The following is a 14,300-nucleotide window of genomic DNA, read 5'->3' as shown; positions in this document are numbered from 1 at the left end:
AGATGATACTTTCAGGCAATCTCAAAATGGTTCAAATGGCTCTGAGCACTATGGGACTTAACTTCTGAGGTCATCAGTCCCCTAGAACTTAGAACTACTTAAACCTAACTAACCTAAGGACGTCACACACATCCGTACCCGAGTCAGGATTCGAACCTGCGACCGTAGCGGTCGCGCGGTTCCAGACTGTAGAGCCTAGAACCGCTCGGCCACCCTGGCCGGCAGGCAATCTCATACTGATTTATTTTGGATATGGTAAATCAGGTGAGAGTATCATCTGGAGTGCTCCAGGGAAGTGTGATAGGTCCGCTGTTGTTTTCTATCTACATAAACGATCTTTTGGATTGGCTGTTTGGTGATGATGCTGTGGTGTACGGGAAGGTTCGTCGTTGAGTGACTGTAGGAGGATACAAGATGACTTGGACATTATTTGAGCTTGGTGTAAACAATGGCAGCTAACTCTAAATATAGATAAATGTAAATTAATGCAGACGAATAGGAAAAAGAATCTCGTAATGTTTGAATACTCTATTAGTAGTGTAGCTCTTGAGATAGTCACGTCGATTAAATATTTGGGCGTAACATTGCAGAGCGATATGAAGTGGGACAAGCATGTAATGGCTGTTGTGGGGAAGGCGGATAGTCGTCTTCGGTTCATTGGTAGAATTTTGGGAACATGTGGTTCATCTGTAAAGGAACCGCTCATAAAACACTAATAAGACCTATTCTTGAGTACTGCTCGAGCGTTTGGGATCCCTCTCAGGTCGGATTGAGGGAGGACATAGAAGCAATTCAGAGGCGGGCTGCTAGATTTGTTATTGGTAGGTTTGATCGTCACGCGAGTGTTACGGAAATGCTTCTGGAACTCGGGTGGGATTCTCTGGAGGAAAGGAGGCGTTCTTTTCGTGAATCGCTAATGACGAAATTTAGAGAACCAGCCTTTGAGGCTGACTGCAGTACAATTTTACTGCCACCAACTAATATTTCGCGGAAAGACCACAAAGATAAGATAAGAGAGAGTAGGGCTCGTACAGAGGCATATAGGCAGTCATTTTTCCCTCGTTCTGTTTGAGAGTGGAACAGGGAGAGAAGATGCTAGTTGTGGTACGAGGTACCCTCCGCCATGCACCGTATGGTGGATTGCGGAGTATGTAAGTAGATGTAGATGTAGATGTTTTACCGAATTTTCCTTTCATATGACGACTGTACTATCTCGTATTAACTTGATTATTTCATACAATGTGCTTCCATCGCTGTAGAACAACACGTCCTTTGTCTTAAGCCCCGGTCTATGGCTTCACTGCAATATAGGCGTTTACCTTCTTACGGCTTCATAAAATAAAATGAAAGGAGCGCTGTTTCGTGCACGATTGTAGGTGGACGTTACGGGTCTCGGTATAGGAGCAGAGCCATCTTCCTCGGAGAGCTGGTTTGTGTGGACAGGAAGGGACGGCGCGTGTGCGGGAGCCGTCCCCGGGGCGGCAGTGGCAGGGCTGTCCGGCGCTGTCTCGGGGCTCGCCAACTTGCGCCGTCCCTGCCGCCTGCAGCTGGCGTCCAACTGTCTCCTGGCCGTGGCGCTCAAGTCTGGCCGGAGAACGGCTGCCGAGGCCACACTTACACGTTACTCCTTCTCGTCTGACGACTTTCCGCCACTATACAAGATACCCGATAGTTAAAATTAAAGTGCAGGAGATATTCTAATGCGTTAATGCGGAACCGATTTACACTGGAAAAAAATTTAGCTCCAGTTTTGGCTACCAGGTGCAAATCTGGCGCTGTGAACTCAAGAATGATGTATAGAAATCTCTCCGTACGTAATGGATTAGGAACGGGACGTTGGCAGCAAAGGTAAGAAAAATGAGGAAAGCACAATTTTTGAGTCATCAAGTCTTCTCACTAGTTTGATTAGGCACGCCACTAGTGCCAAACTCTTTCATCTCAGAGTAGCACTTGCAATCTACGTTTTCAATTATTTTCTGAATATATTCCAATCTTTGTCTTCCTCTACAGGTTTTATACTCTATAGCTATCTGTATCGCCATGGAAGTTATTCTCTGATGTCTTAGCAGATGCCATGTCATCCTGTCCCTTCTTATTGTTAGTGTTTTCCATACATTCCCCTCCTCTCCCATTCTGCATACTACTTCCTCATTCCTTACCCTATCAGTCTACTTAATTTTCAACATTCGTCAGTCGCACCACGTCTCAAATGCTTCGATTCTCTTCTTTTCCGGTTTTCCCTCAGTCCATGTTTCACTACCATACAATGCAGTGCTCCAAACATTCAGTCTCAGAAATGTCTTCCTCAGATTAAGTCTTATGTTTGATACTAGCAGACTTCTTTTGGCCGGGCATGCCCTTTTGCCAGTGCAAGTCTGCTTTAGATGTCATACTTGCTCCGCCCGTCGTTGGTTGTTTTGCTGCCTAGGCAGCAAAACAACCATGTCTACTCCGTAACCACCACTCCTGGTGTTAAGTTTCTCACAGTTCTCATTTCTGTTAACTCTCATTACTATCATGTTTCTTCGATTTACTCTCAATCCCTATTCTGTACTCATTAGACTTCATTTCATTCAGCAGTTCGTATAATTCTTCTTCACTTTCACTGAACATAGCAATATCACGACTGAATCGTATCATTGATATTTTTCCACTTTGAATTTTAATTCCACTCCTGAACCTTTCTTTTACTTCCATCACTGCTTCTTCAGTATATAGGTTGAACAGTGGGAGCGAAAGACTACATCCCTGTCTAATGCCCTTTTTTAATCCGAGCGCTTCGTTCTTGGTCTTCCATTACTATGATTCTCACTTGGCTCTTTTTCTATATCACCCGTCTCTCCCTATACCTTACCCCTATTTTCCTGAGAATTTCGAACATCTTGCACTAATTGACATACGACCGCTTTTTCAAGATCGACAAATCCTATGAATGTGACTTGATAGTTCCTTAGTCTTGCTTCCAATATCATCCGCAACGTAAGAACTACCTCTCTGATGCCTTTACCTTTCCTAAAGCGAAACTGATAGTCATCTAACCCATCCTCAATTTTCTTTTCCATTCTTCTATGTATTATTCTTGTCAGTAGCTTGGGTGCATGGACTGTTAAGCTAACTGTCCGATACATCTCGCACCTGTCAGCTCCCAAAGGTTTTAGAAATTCTCTATTTGATCTTAAGTCTTCCAAAGCTCTTTTAATTTCTGATTTTAATACTAGATCTTCTCTCTTTATATCGACTTCTTCTTCTTTTTCTTCTATCAAGTGGTCAGACAAGTCTTTCTCCTCACAGACACTTTCAATGTACTATTTCCATCTATCAGCTCTCTCCTCTGAATTTGGCGTTGGAATTCCCATTACACTCTTGATGTTACCACCCTTGTTCTTAATTTTGCCGAAGATTCTTTTGACTTCCATAAAACCGTAAATTCGGAGTGAGTCCTTCGGACAGTTGTTCTTTCTCGATTTCATCACATTTTTCATGTAGCCATTTCGTCTTAGCTTCCGTGTTCTTCCTACTTATTTCATTCCTCAGCGACCCGTATTTCTGTATTCCTGAATTTCCCTGAACTTTTTGTTGTATTTCTTTCATCGATCTGGTGAATTATTTCTTCTGTTACCTATGGTTTCTTCGCAGTTAGCTTCTTTATACTTATGTTTTTCTTTCCATCTTCTGTGGTTGCCTTTTTTAGAGATGTCCATTCCTCCTCAACTGAACTATCTACTGAGCTATTCCTTATCGAAGTATCTCTATTGACAGAGAACTTCAAGCGTATGTCTCTATTCCTTAGTACTTCCCTATCCCACTTCTATGCACATTGTTTCTTCCTGACTACTCCCTTATACTTCAGCTTACTCTTCATCACCACCAGATTGTGACCTGAATATATATCTGCTCCTGGGTACGCCTTACAATCCAGTATCCCATTTTGAAACATCTGTCTGACGATGATGTAATCTAGCTGAAAGCCTCCAGTATCTTCCGGTCTTTTCCACGTATACCTCCTCCTCTTGTGATTCTTGAACAGAGTGTTCGCTATTACTAGCTGAAATTTATTGCAGAATTCAATGAGTCTTTCTCTTCTGTCATACCTAGTACCAAGTCCATGTTCTCCCATAACTCTTTCTTCTACTCCTTCCGCTATAACCACATTGCAGTCCCCAATGACTATTACATTTTAATATCACTTACGTATTTAATTACCTGTTCAATATCCTCATATACTTTCTCTATCTCTTCATGTTTAGCCTGCGACATCGGCATGTGTACCTGGATTAACGTTGCCGATGTTAGTTTGCTGTCGATTTTGATGATACTAACCCTATCACTGAATAGTTCACAGTAACACAGTCTCCGTTCTACCTTCCTATTTTCCCGTTATATCATTTGCTGCTACTTTTGATGTTACCCTATACTCATCTGACCAGAAATCCTTATCTTCTTTTCATTTCACTTCACTGATCCCCACTGTACCTAGACTGAGCCTTAGTATTTCCCTTTTAAGATTTTCTAGCTTCCCTACCAAGTTCAAAATTCTGCCATTCCACGCCCCATCTCGTGGGACGTTATCCTTTCACTGATTATGCAGTCATTCGTATGGTCACCTCGCCCTTGGCAGTCCCGTCCCTGAGATCCGAATGGGGGACTACTCCGGAATCTTTTGGAAATGGAGAGATCATCATGAGACTTTTTCAGTTACAGGTGACATGCCCTATAGATTGACATTACATGACTTTAATGCAGTGGTTTCTGTTACCTTCTACATCCACATGTCGTTGATCATTGCTGATATTTCCGCCGGCAGTTTCTCACCCGAAAGGCAAAACAGTGTCCCGAACCTCTGTCCGCTCTTACTACCTCTTTGACAAGGCCGTTGGCAGAATGAGTGTAACTTCCTATAACGAAAGTCGGCGGCCGCCAACATTGATTTTTATTCAAAATTTAAGGGATGGCGGAGTTCTAACCCAGGACCGAGGACGTTTAAATTACCGATCAAAGATGCTACCCCTTTTTTATTATTTTTTAAATATAGTTCGATATTGTTCGTTTCGTTTGGTCTGAGCAGACGTTACTTGACATCCGTTCAGGTTGATCATTGGTTCCATTACTCAGTTTTTTATTATAGAGGACAGGCGGCTCTCTAACCAAATATGCTGAGTTACTGCGCTGGCCCAAAATCTAGATTTCGGACTTTGGCCATTATCAAGTATTACAAGTATTAATAATCATTAGACTTGAGTGGAACAAGTCGTCCCTAGACCACGGGCGAATGACAACATTTTTCTTAGTATACACCACTTAAACAAATTGTTCATTACGTTCACCAGAGACTTCGAAGAGACGCTGCATCTGTAAAACGATGTGATCAACAGTTACTTGCAGCAGTTCCATTGGAATCTGAGCAACGCGTTTCTGTATCCTGGTCTTCAGATCAGGTAGAGATCGAACGTGATCCTGGTAAACGCGTTCTTTTAGATTTCGCCAGAACCAGAATTCTCATGGATTCAGATCAGGTGATCTTGTACGTCTTGTATCTGGAAATTCTCTGGCGATAATGCGTTCGTGGAAGGTTGCAAGCAGATATTTCAACGGGCGCGCGACATGACGTATTGCCGCATCTTGCATGAATAAACAGTGATTTCCATAAAGTTGCCTTCTTGCAAAGCAGGAATCACATGTTGTGCAAGGAGGTCTCAATAATGTGCAGACGTCACAGTAAGACTAATAGGTGCTCGTGATGTATTTTCTTCAAAGAAGGACGGCCCCCGAATAAAGCTGCTTGTCCATGCACAGCATACAGTCACATAAGAGGAGTGCACTGGCTCCTCATGCACAATACGCAGTTCAACAGCACTCCAAATTCGGCATTTCTGTGTATTCACAGCACCCTGTAGTGTAATATGAGTCTAGTCACTACATAGAATATTGCCAACTGAGATACTATTAACTTCGCCCCATATCAGAAATCGAAGAGCAAATTCAGAACATTGCTGCGTATCATGAGATTTTAGTTTCTGCACCGTTTGGATCTTGTACTCATCGCTGTGGCCGTCCACTTCGTACGTCGTAGCGCCTACGGCATCGGCAGCCCACTTCACATCCAACTAACACGGGGTGCCTGATCACTGGCCGTATATGTACGAGGCCTGTTCAGAAAGTAAGCTCCGATTGATTGCCAAATTGAAACCACAGTGAACATCAGAAATGTGTTACTTGTAACATTTAGCTACACCTTTCAGCTACTTCTCTACGTAGTCGCCGTTCTGACTTAGACTTTTGTCATAGCGTTGTACCAACTTTTCAATAGCCTCATCATAGAAGGCAGCCGCCAGTGCTTTCCGCCAATTCTCCACGCTGGCCTACACCTCGTTGTCTGTGTCAAAATGTTGTCTTCAAAGACAGCGGTTCATGTGACCAGAGATGAAACTCAGGGGGAGACAATTGCGGACTGTATTGTGGGTAATCTCACATTTCCATTTGAAAACGATGCAGGAGCATCTTCATTGCCCCTGCAGAATGCGGCTGAGAATTGTCTTGAAGAAGAAACAGCACGACAGTTATGTAATGTGAGCTGCACAGCTTCAGGCGAAATTTCTCACCAGGCCCTCGTACTTGGCGGCAGACACTATTTTCTAGACATCTTTACGCACTCACTGCGAGCTCAGAAATGAGAAGAGCGACGTGATGCTAACTGGGGTTATACTAGAGACACTACCCAACACATCTGTGCAAAGCTTTATCGGATTTTCATAGTCGTTTCCATTTCGCGACCGATCGGAGCTTACTTTCTGAACGCCCCTCGTATATTCACCAGGAAAACCTACGTCGGCCGGCCGAAGTGGCCGTGCGGTTAAAGGCGCTGCAGCCTGGAACCGCGAGACCGCTACGGTCGCAGGTTCGAATCCTGCCTCGGGCATGAATGTTTGTGATGTCATTAGGTTAGTTAGGTTTAACTAGTTCTAAGTTCTAGGGGACTAATGACCTCAGCAGTTGAGTCCCATAGTGCTCAGAACCATTTTTTGAAAACCTACGTCGTCTGTGTTGTCAACACAAATATTTACCGGCAGCCACAACACAACACAACATCAGGTCTCCACCGACGGACGCCAGGGACCGACGCTACCGTTTGTAGAGTCTGCAGAACAGCTTCACCAGAGGCTGCAGCTAGCCCAAGAACTATGATACGCCAGGCACATGATCGCATATACTTCCGGAACATACATCCACCAAACGGGCTTTATAGGGCAGCGCACTGCCGGCCAAAGGCAGTTCGACGCACCGCTTGGAAGTATACAGAGCTGTCCTCCGGCAGCCACGTTCACACTCCTCTTCTAGCTGGACGGTATCTTGCGGATGGACATGGTATAGTCGACGAACATCTTGACATTGTAGAATTGTTTTCGTGATCGTTCCCCGTGCTTGCTCCGGTGGCTGAGGGTTCTAGGCGCTTCAGTCCGGTACCGCGCGACTGCTACGGCCGCAGGTTCAAATCCTGCCTCTGGCATGGATGTGTGTGATGTCCTTAGGTTAGTTAGGTTTAAGTAGTTCTAAGTTCTAGGGGACTGATGACCTCAGATGTTAAGTCCCATAGTGTTCAGAGCCATTTGAACCATTTCGTTCCCCGTGAAGAGTCGAGTCTTATTTGTTATTTTATATTTGTGACGATCCGCAGTTGGGGTTGAGTCTGTTGTTCTTTTGGAGATTGTATTATTGTTTCGTTTTGGTGAGTCTTATAAACTGTTTTCGGACTTGTATTTCGGCATTTCTATTCTGCTAGCGCAGATACTTCACTCATGCCAATGTAAAACACTGGATACTTCTCATGACGCCGCACGAGCACTAGCACTCCGCGGGGCACATGTTGTATGGTCAGTTACAGTAACAATAACTTCGTCAATAGCTTCCACCTTAATAGGATGCCTGCCTCTTCCAGATCGACACACCAAGCCCACATGTGTTTTCGAATTTCTTTATCAACTTCTTTAAATCATTTAATGACATCCGGCCTGTCCTTAGACATTTCGGTCGCCATACTCTCTTGCTGCAGGACTGTAACTGCTGCCATGCACATAAAACAATTTCACTAACAGCGAACGGTTTCTCTTAATTCTCACGTCATGGCTTGTCAAATGACGGCGTGGATATCATAACGTTATACAATCAGTGCACAGCGCAAGATTAGCACCTGGTGGCCAGATCTGGAACTAATTTATTTACCATTGAATTGCCCCCTCTGTTTATTGATTGTATAGCCACTGAATTGCTATTGATTTATTTAATGGGATAATAATAATTATTAAAAGGTGACAATTTTATTTAAGCATTGATTTTACTCTTTCGATTGTTGCGAGTCAGCGATAGTGCAATGCTGCTCGCTTTGGAGAATACACATTTTATAAGAATTATTTGGTCCAGGAAACACTTTTGCGATCACGGTTGCGATTTAGACGGTATTCGTGTAATTGTACTGATTAAAAGTTATCGTTTCCGAAAGACGCAGGTTCGATTAAAGCTGTGTGCACTTTTGCACGTAAAATGAAAATATCCATAACACGTCGCGTAACAAAAAGAAACATGCGAATCACAACCGTGATCAAACGAAGAAAATATATGATAACATAAATGTTCTTCACTGTTACTCAGGACAGGCTCAGATTAGACCTTGCAATTTTTAGTTATAGGGAATCACAAAGCGTTACACCTTCGAGATATTTGTTTTGAATAAATTGTATTTACCTTCTCTCTCTCTCTCTCCTTTTTATAGCCTTTATACCTTCACATCGATTAAGGAACTTTTCCTTTTCTACCGACCAGTACGAGAACAAAATTCAGACTCAACAAAATGTCTTACATCGAATTATTACATGCTTAACCCTTAACAATAATATTTAGTTTCGTAGTACAAACAATGCTAAGTTATTCCGTGCACTGGAAAGTCTGTGATACACTGAGCACAAAAATGAAAATAAAAAAAAATTATAATTACATTTTTAATATCATAAATACTTCTTTAAATCATGGAAATAAGGTTTGACATCGTCGTAATATTAATTTTCATCGTTGTAGCACTACATTGCCCCCTTTGGATGTACAGTCACACTTGTTTGACTGGACATCCAAGCAGGCTTATTTTCCTTGTCTGTTCTGTTTAAAGTTCACTGTGTTCTTTCACTTGGAAGCATGTGCTTTGTTTCTTTTTGAGTCTCAGGGAGTTTGAGTTACGCTCCCCCATTCGGGCAAAGGCCAATGGGAAAACCCCGGAAAAAAATCCAGGGCGGAGCGAGCAAATCTTCCATACCCTCTTTTTTATTTTCAACATTTGAATATTCACTTCGTATGATATTTAATAATGCTACAATTTCGTGATAGTGCTGCTGGTAACGACGGCTGGCGACTTGGTGTACTGCAACACCGATGTCTCGCCCCATCAGGTAAGTCTGCGATGGACTGCGATGACGTGGCAGGGTGCGGCAAGGGATGACGGATGATGTCGCTGCAGTATGCTGCCCTCACCGACACGTGTGCTCAGCATCCCAGCATACAGTCACATGAAATTCAAACAGCAGTATCAGTTCCTTAAATTAACATCTAAATTACATCATGTTTCACGCACTCTTTCACTCAACAATGTGTTTTTTTTTTTTTCGAAGTGTTCGACTGTTTGTGAGTTTCTTTATCATGATGCAAGTCCATTCGTCCTTCCGACGTAACTGATTATCTGCAATTAAAGGTTCATGTAATTCCGTTCCAACATTGATACAGTTCTGCAACGGGTTTAATGATATAGTCAGTAGCAGTTCCCAACACTGATACGACTCACCACTGTTGCTGACTGATCGATAAAAACACTTGCTCTTGAGTTTTAGTTTGCCTGGAATGTTACGTCCACGCATGTGGTCCCAGTAACACTCTGAATACTTGGCATTACTAAACACTCGTAGCACAAAATTTGAAAACGAAATCATGGTAACACAACGCACTCATTGAGCGTCCACTTTTGTGTTAAATTCCACTCTTTCGCCAGTGAAATAAAGTTCATACGCGTAGAGGATAATGTTCACAGGAAGTATTTGTTCATAGGTCATCTGTGACATGTCCACTCCACCACGTAGTCACTTGATCACAGTTATCAAGTCTGACAAGGTAAAGTCCTTGTGCTACCCATAAGAATGTCTTTACACAGTCTAGTTATATAATGATAAATAACTGAATGATTGTACATATCAAATGAAGTACATAATTGTAGTCATTTACAATATAAAAGCAAATCCTAAGTCATATATTTTCTCGAAAAGGTGCTCCTGGACTTACAAAGAATTGTGCAGTGATAAACACAATGCTGTATATGTTTGTCTGTGTAATGATCTGTTCAGTCATGGACAACATCTTGTTCGACCTGGTTTATAGCTCTTGCAAGTCCGAGCACTAACTTACGGGGTAAAATTTGTTAAACCTATACGTAACTCGCGTAAACTTTACATGTTGTAAGTGTATCCTGTACACAGTCTGAAAGGAAAAAATAACATAACCTGCTCACCCTAGTGAGTTCAAAATAGTTAACAATCAACAAAATGAAACGTTTATTTTCTAAAGTCACTATATCCTACTGTTGTGTGAAATATGCAGTTCTGTTCACTGTTCGTAGGTTCACACGCATAAGTTCCTGAAAGTTTACTAAATTTCAACAAGTTTGTATTATGTTTGATTAAGTGTCTTAGGGTGGAATCATCATGAAGAAATTCTTCTTCCCCTTGCTGCAGCTCGGCGTCCTCTTCTCCGTCGAACTGGAGCTGAAATTTTTCTTACAACTAATTGGTATTCTGAGAGTCTCTTCCTCCAAGCAGTACTGATGCTTCCAATGTTGTATGTTCCTGTTCTCCCACACGCCACATCGCAGTGTGTCCATGAAATACTTATAGACTAGTCCATTAATTAACAATTGTCACTTAGCCTACTCGCACAGTACTTGAGTCTCTGATGTTTGACTTCACCTCATTACGACACACATAAAAGGTCATCTACTGTACTTAAGATACATATCTTTTCAAGTCTTTGTGATTATATAGTCCTTTCTGTCTATTTGAGTTGGGATAGACTAAGAAATAACTATTTTTATGTGGTGTACCTGAGATCACAAATGGTCCTGAATATAACGGAAACCACTTCATTATTTTTTTCTTTAATAATGACGACTTCGGATAATTCCTTACTAACACCATATCTCCCACGTTAAATTGTTGAGTATTCTGTAGTCTCCGGTTGTGCGATTCTTGCCGTTTCTGTGCATTCTCGTATAGTGTGACCAATGCTTGTCTAACTTTGTCCTCCCAGTCTTCCGGTTCGGTATTTAGTTTTGGAAGTGGGTTGACCCAACTATTGTCCTCTTTTGTTTTTAATGTGAGTTCTGCTGGAGTAAAACCTGTCGATAAATGTGGTATGTAGTTTACAATACTTTCAAACGCCTCTATGTATTCTACCCACTTAGTTTGTTTAGCTGAGCAGTACGTTCTCACAAAGCGATTAAACTCGCGGAACACACGCCCTGTGAGATTACCTTGGGGGTGGAACTTCGAAATGAAAATTGGTTTTATATTATGTTTCTGTAAGAATTTTTTCCAGGTAACACTCGTAAAATTTGAGGCATTGTCAGAGAGTAATGTTTCTGGCGTTCCGAAATGAGGTATGTAATCATTTTCCAATCGGTTTATTATCGTTCTCGTGGCTGTTGTTTTTGTAGCAAATAGCTTTACAAACTTAGTAAAGATATCTAGCACTGCTACGAGGTATTTGACCCCTCCTCTGGCAGTGGGCAGAGGTCCAGCGATTTCAATACTTAAAAGTTGGCGCGAAGCAGTTGGAACAATTGACTGCATTAATGTCTGCGATGATAAAGCACACGGCTTTACGCGCTGGCAAATGTCATATGCTCGCGTCATCCGTAGGATCTTTCTATACATGTTATTAAAGTAACAATACATTCTTAGTTTCGCCAGGCACTTCCTTGAACCGAAATGACCCCAAACATTATGTGTATATATTATTAACTTTTGCTCACATTGCTGCGGAATACATAGTAGCCAGTTTCGTGAATCCTCATGTCTTCTAAAGAATAACACATCCTGATGTAACCTGTAATATTTATGCAATTTCGAAGTAGGATCCGTCCTCAGTTGATCCTTGATCTCTTGCCAAATATTATCTATATCCTGTTTTTGTGCCCTATTTTTACACATGTCTAGAAAATATTTACGGTTAACATTGTCCGCCATTAGTAACACTTTAAATTCCGATGCTTGCTCTGTGAGTTCACTAAATTGAGGTAAACCTTGGGGTAGCCTAGACAAAGCATCTGCCACAATATTATTACTTCCTTTGATGTAAATAATCTGGAAATCATACTCCTGCAACGCTAATGTCCATCTTGCCAAACGTGCATGGAGAAGTTTACAGGTCAGCAGGAAACTCAAAGCCTGATGAGCACAGTATACCCGAATGTGTCTACCATAAATATAATAATGAAATTTGCGAAACGCCCATACCACTGCCAATGCTTCAAGCTCTGTAGTGGAATATGCGCTTTCGCATTCCGATAATACACGACTTGCGAAAGATATTATTTTTATTTGCTCGTGTCGTCTACTGTTTCTCTTTGAAATAAACACGCACCTAACCCAGTACATGAAGCATCTGAGGTTATGCACAAATCCTTACTGAGATCTGGATGGTGCAAGATTTCAGCATTTAACAAGCAATGCTTGATCGTGTCGAAATCATGTGCACACTAGTCAGTCCACACCCACGGCGCATTCTTTTTCAGAAGCCCCAATAGATGTTCGCTGTTAAGCCGTTGATTAGGCACGAACTTTCGGCAAAAGGATACAAGACCCATATATGCCTTTAATTGTCTTTTGTTGGCCGGATATGGAAAATTTCTGATAGCCTCGAGTTTCGTACTATCCGGGAAGATTCCTTCTGATGATACTATATGTCCTAGAAAATCTCCGTCTTTCCAAACTTGGACTTCTTAAGGTTAACCGTAACACCTGCAAGTTCAAATTTGTGTAACACCAAGTTATTTAGTTTGATATGCTCGTCCTACGTTGGTGAAGCAATCAATAAATCGTCCACATAGACAGTAACTTTCTCTAACAAATCCGGGCCTAGGACAGTGTCAAGCGCATTGACAAAGACTCCGGCACTGACATTCAATGCGAATGGCAATACTCTGAATTGATAGCTTCTTCCTCTATAAATGAATGATGTATATTTCGTAGATCTTGGCGTTAAGACCACCTGCCAGTATGACGTGCGGAGGTCGAGGCTTGATAGATACTTTATCCCATGGAACTTTTGTAATAGTTCTTCTAGATTCTCAGGCCGCGTCCTGACAGGCATAATAATTTGATTAATCCGGCGAGCGTCGAGAACCAACCTTACGCTTCCATCGGATTTCATTACCGGTAAAAGTGGGTTACTATATGGCGATAACGAGGTCTCAATAATTCCCCATTCCAGCATTCGTCCAATTTCTTTTGTTACTGCTTCCCTTTTCGCGCTGGGTATTGAGTACGTTTGATGACAGTAAATTTCATGGGGAAACACTTGTTTGTCGTACACGTAACCTTTAATTAGTTCAGGTTTTTTCAAAAATACTCTACGATAATTAGTAAGTGTGTCTAATAATTGCTTTTGTTGCAGACTGTCAAGAGCAGAGGATTGTTGTACTTTTTCTACTATTTCAGAGAGGTGGATATTCTCATCGTCCTTCACATCTTCCATTACCGGGAATGTACTGCAATTGAAACTATCTTGAAGCCGCCATAAATGTGCGCGAATCGATTCTATCATTAAAATTTGACAATATTTGCCATGCAATTCTTTGGTCTTTACCAAGTCTAACCTGACTCTCGTGTCACCGAAACACATGCTGCATTCACCCTTTGCGAGATCGATTATAGTTTCCGTCTCTCGCAAAATATCTAATCCGAGGAGACAGTTCACGGCTAAATTCTTTACAATAATGAAGGTGCACTCTTTGGCTCCCATTCCAAAATTAATACAAATCCGTGTCTGTTCCCGAACTAGTTGGGCTTTCTGACTAATGGCTCCTGTAACTCGACAATTAGTGACTGGAAAAACCGGAATCGTTCTAATCTTCTTTAAGTGAAGAAAGAATGATTCATTCAGCACAGAAACAGATGCTCCAGTATCTAAAATCACCGTAGTTTGAATACCATAAATATCACAAACTATAGCTGCTTGTACAACTTCCCGTTCAAACAAATTACACTTCTTCCGAA

The 14,300-nt window shown here is 41.8% G+C and overlaps 1 protein-coding gene across 1 annotated transcript in view; it reads left to right on the top strand.

Annotated features, from left to right (window-relative positions):
* The window catches only part of LOC126235228 (phenoloxidase 1-like), a 141,027-nt gene extending 127,203 nt beyond the window's left edge, over positions 1 to 13,824 (top strand). The window contains exon 10 of the mRNA XM_049943959.1: positions 13,699 to 13,824. Within this exon, the coding sequence (XP_049799916.1) occupies positions 13,699 to 13,824 (126 nt within the window). The remainder of the gene's footprint in view (positions 1 to 13,698) is intronic.
* Positions 13,825 to 14,300: the final 476 nt, after the last annotated feature.

This window comes from Schistocerca nitens, chromosome 2, assembly GCF_023898315.1.
Source record: "Schistocerca nitens isolate TAMUIC-IGC-003100 chromosome 2, iqSchNite1.1, whole genome shotgun sequence".
Classification (NCBI taxonomy): domain Eukaryota; kingdom Metazoa; phylum Arthropoda; class Insecta; order Orthoptera; family Acrididae; genus Schistocerca; species Schistocerca nitens.
The sequence above is the reverse complement of the archived record's forward strand: the minus strand, read 5'-3'. Positions and strand labels throughout refer to the sequence as shown.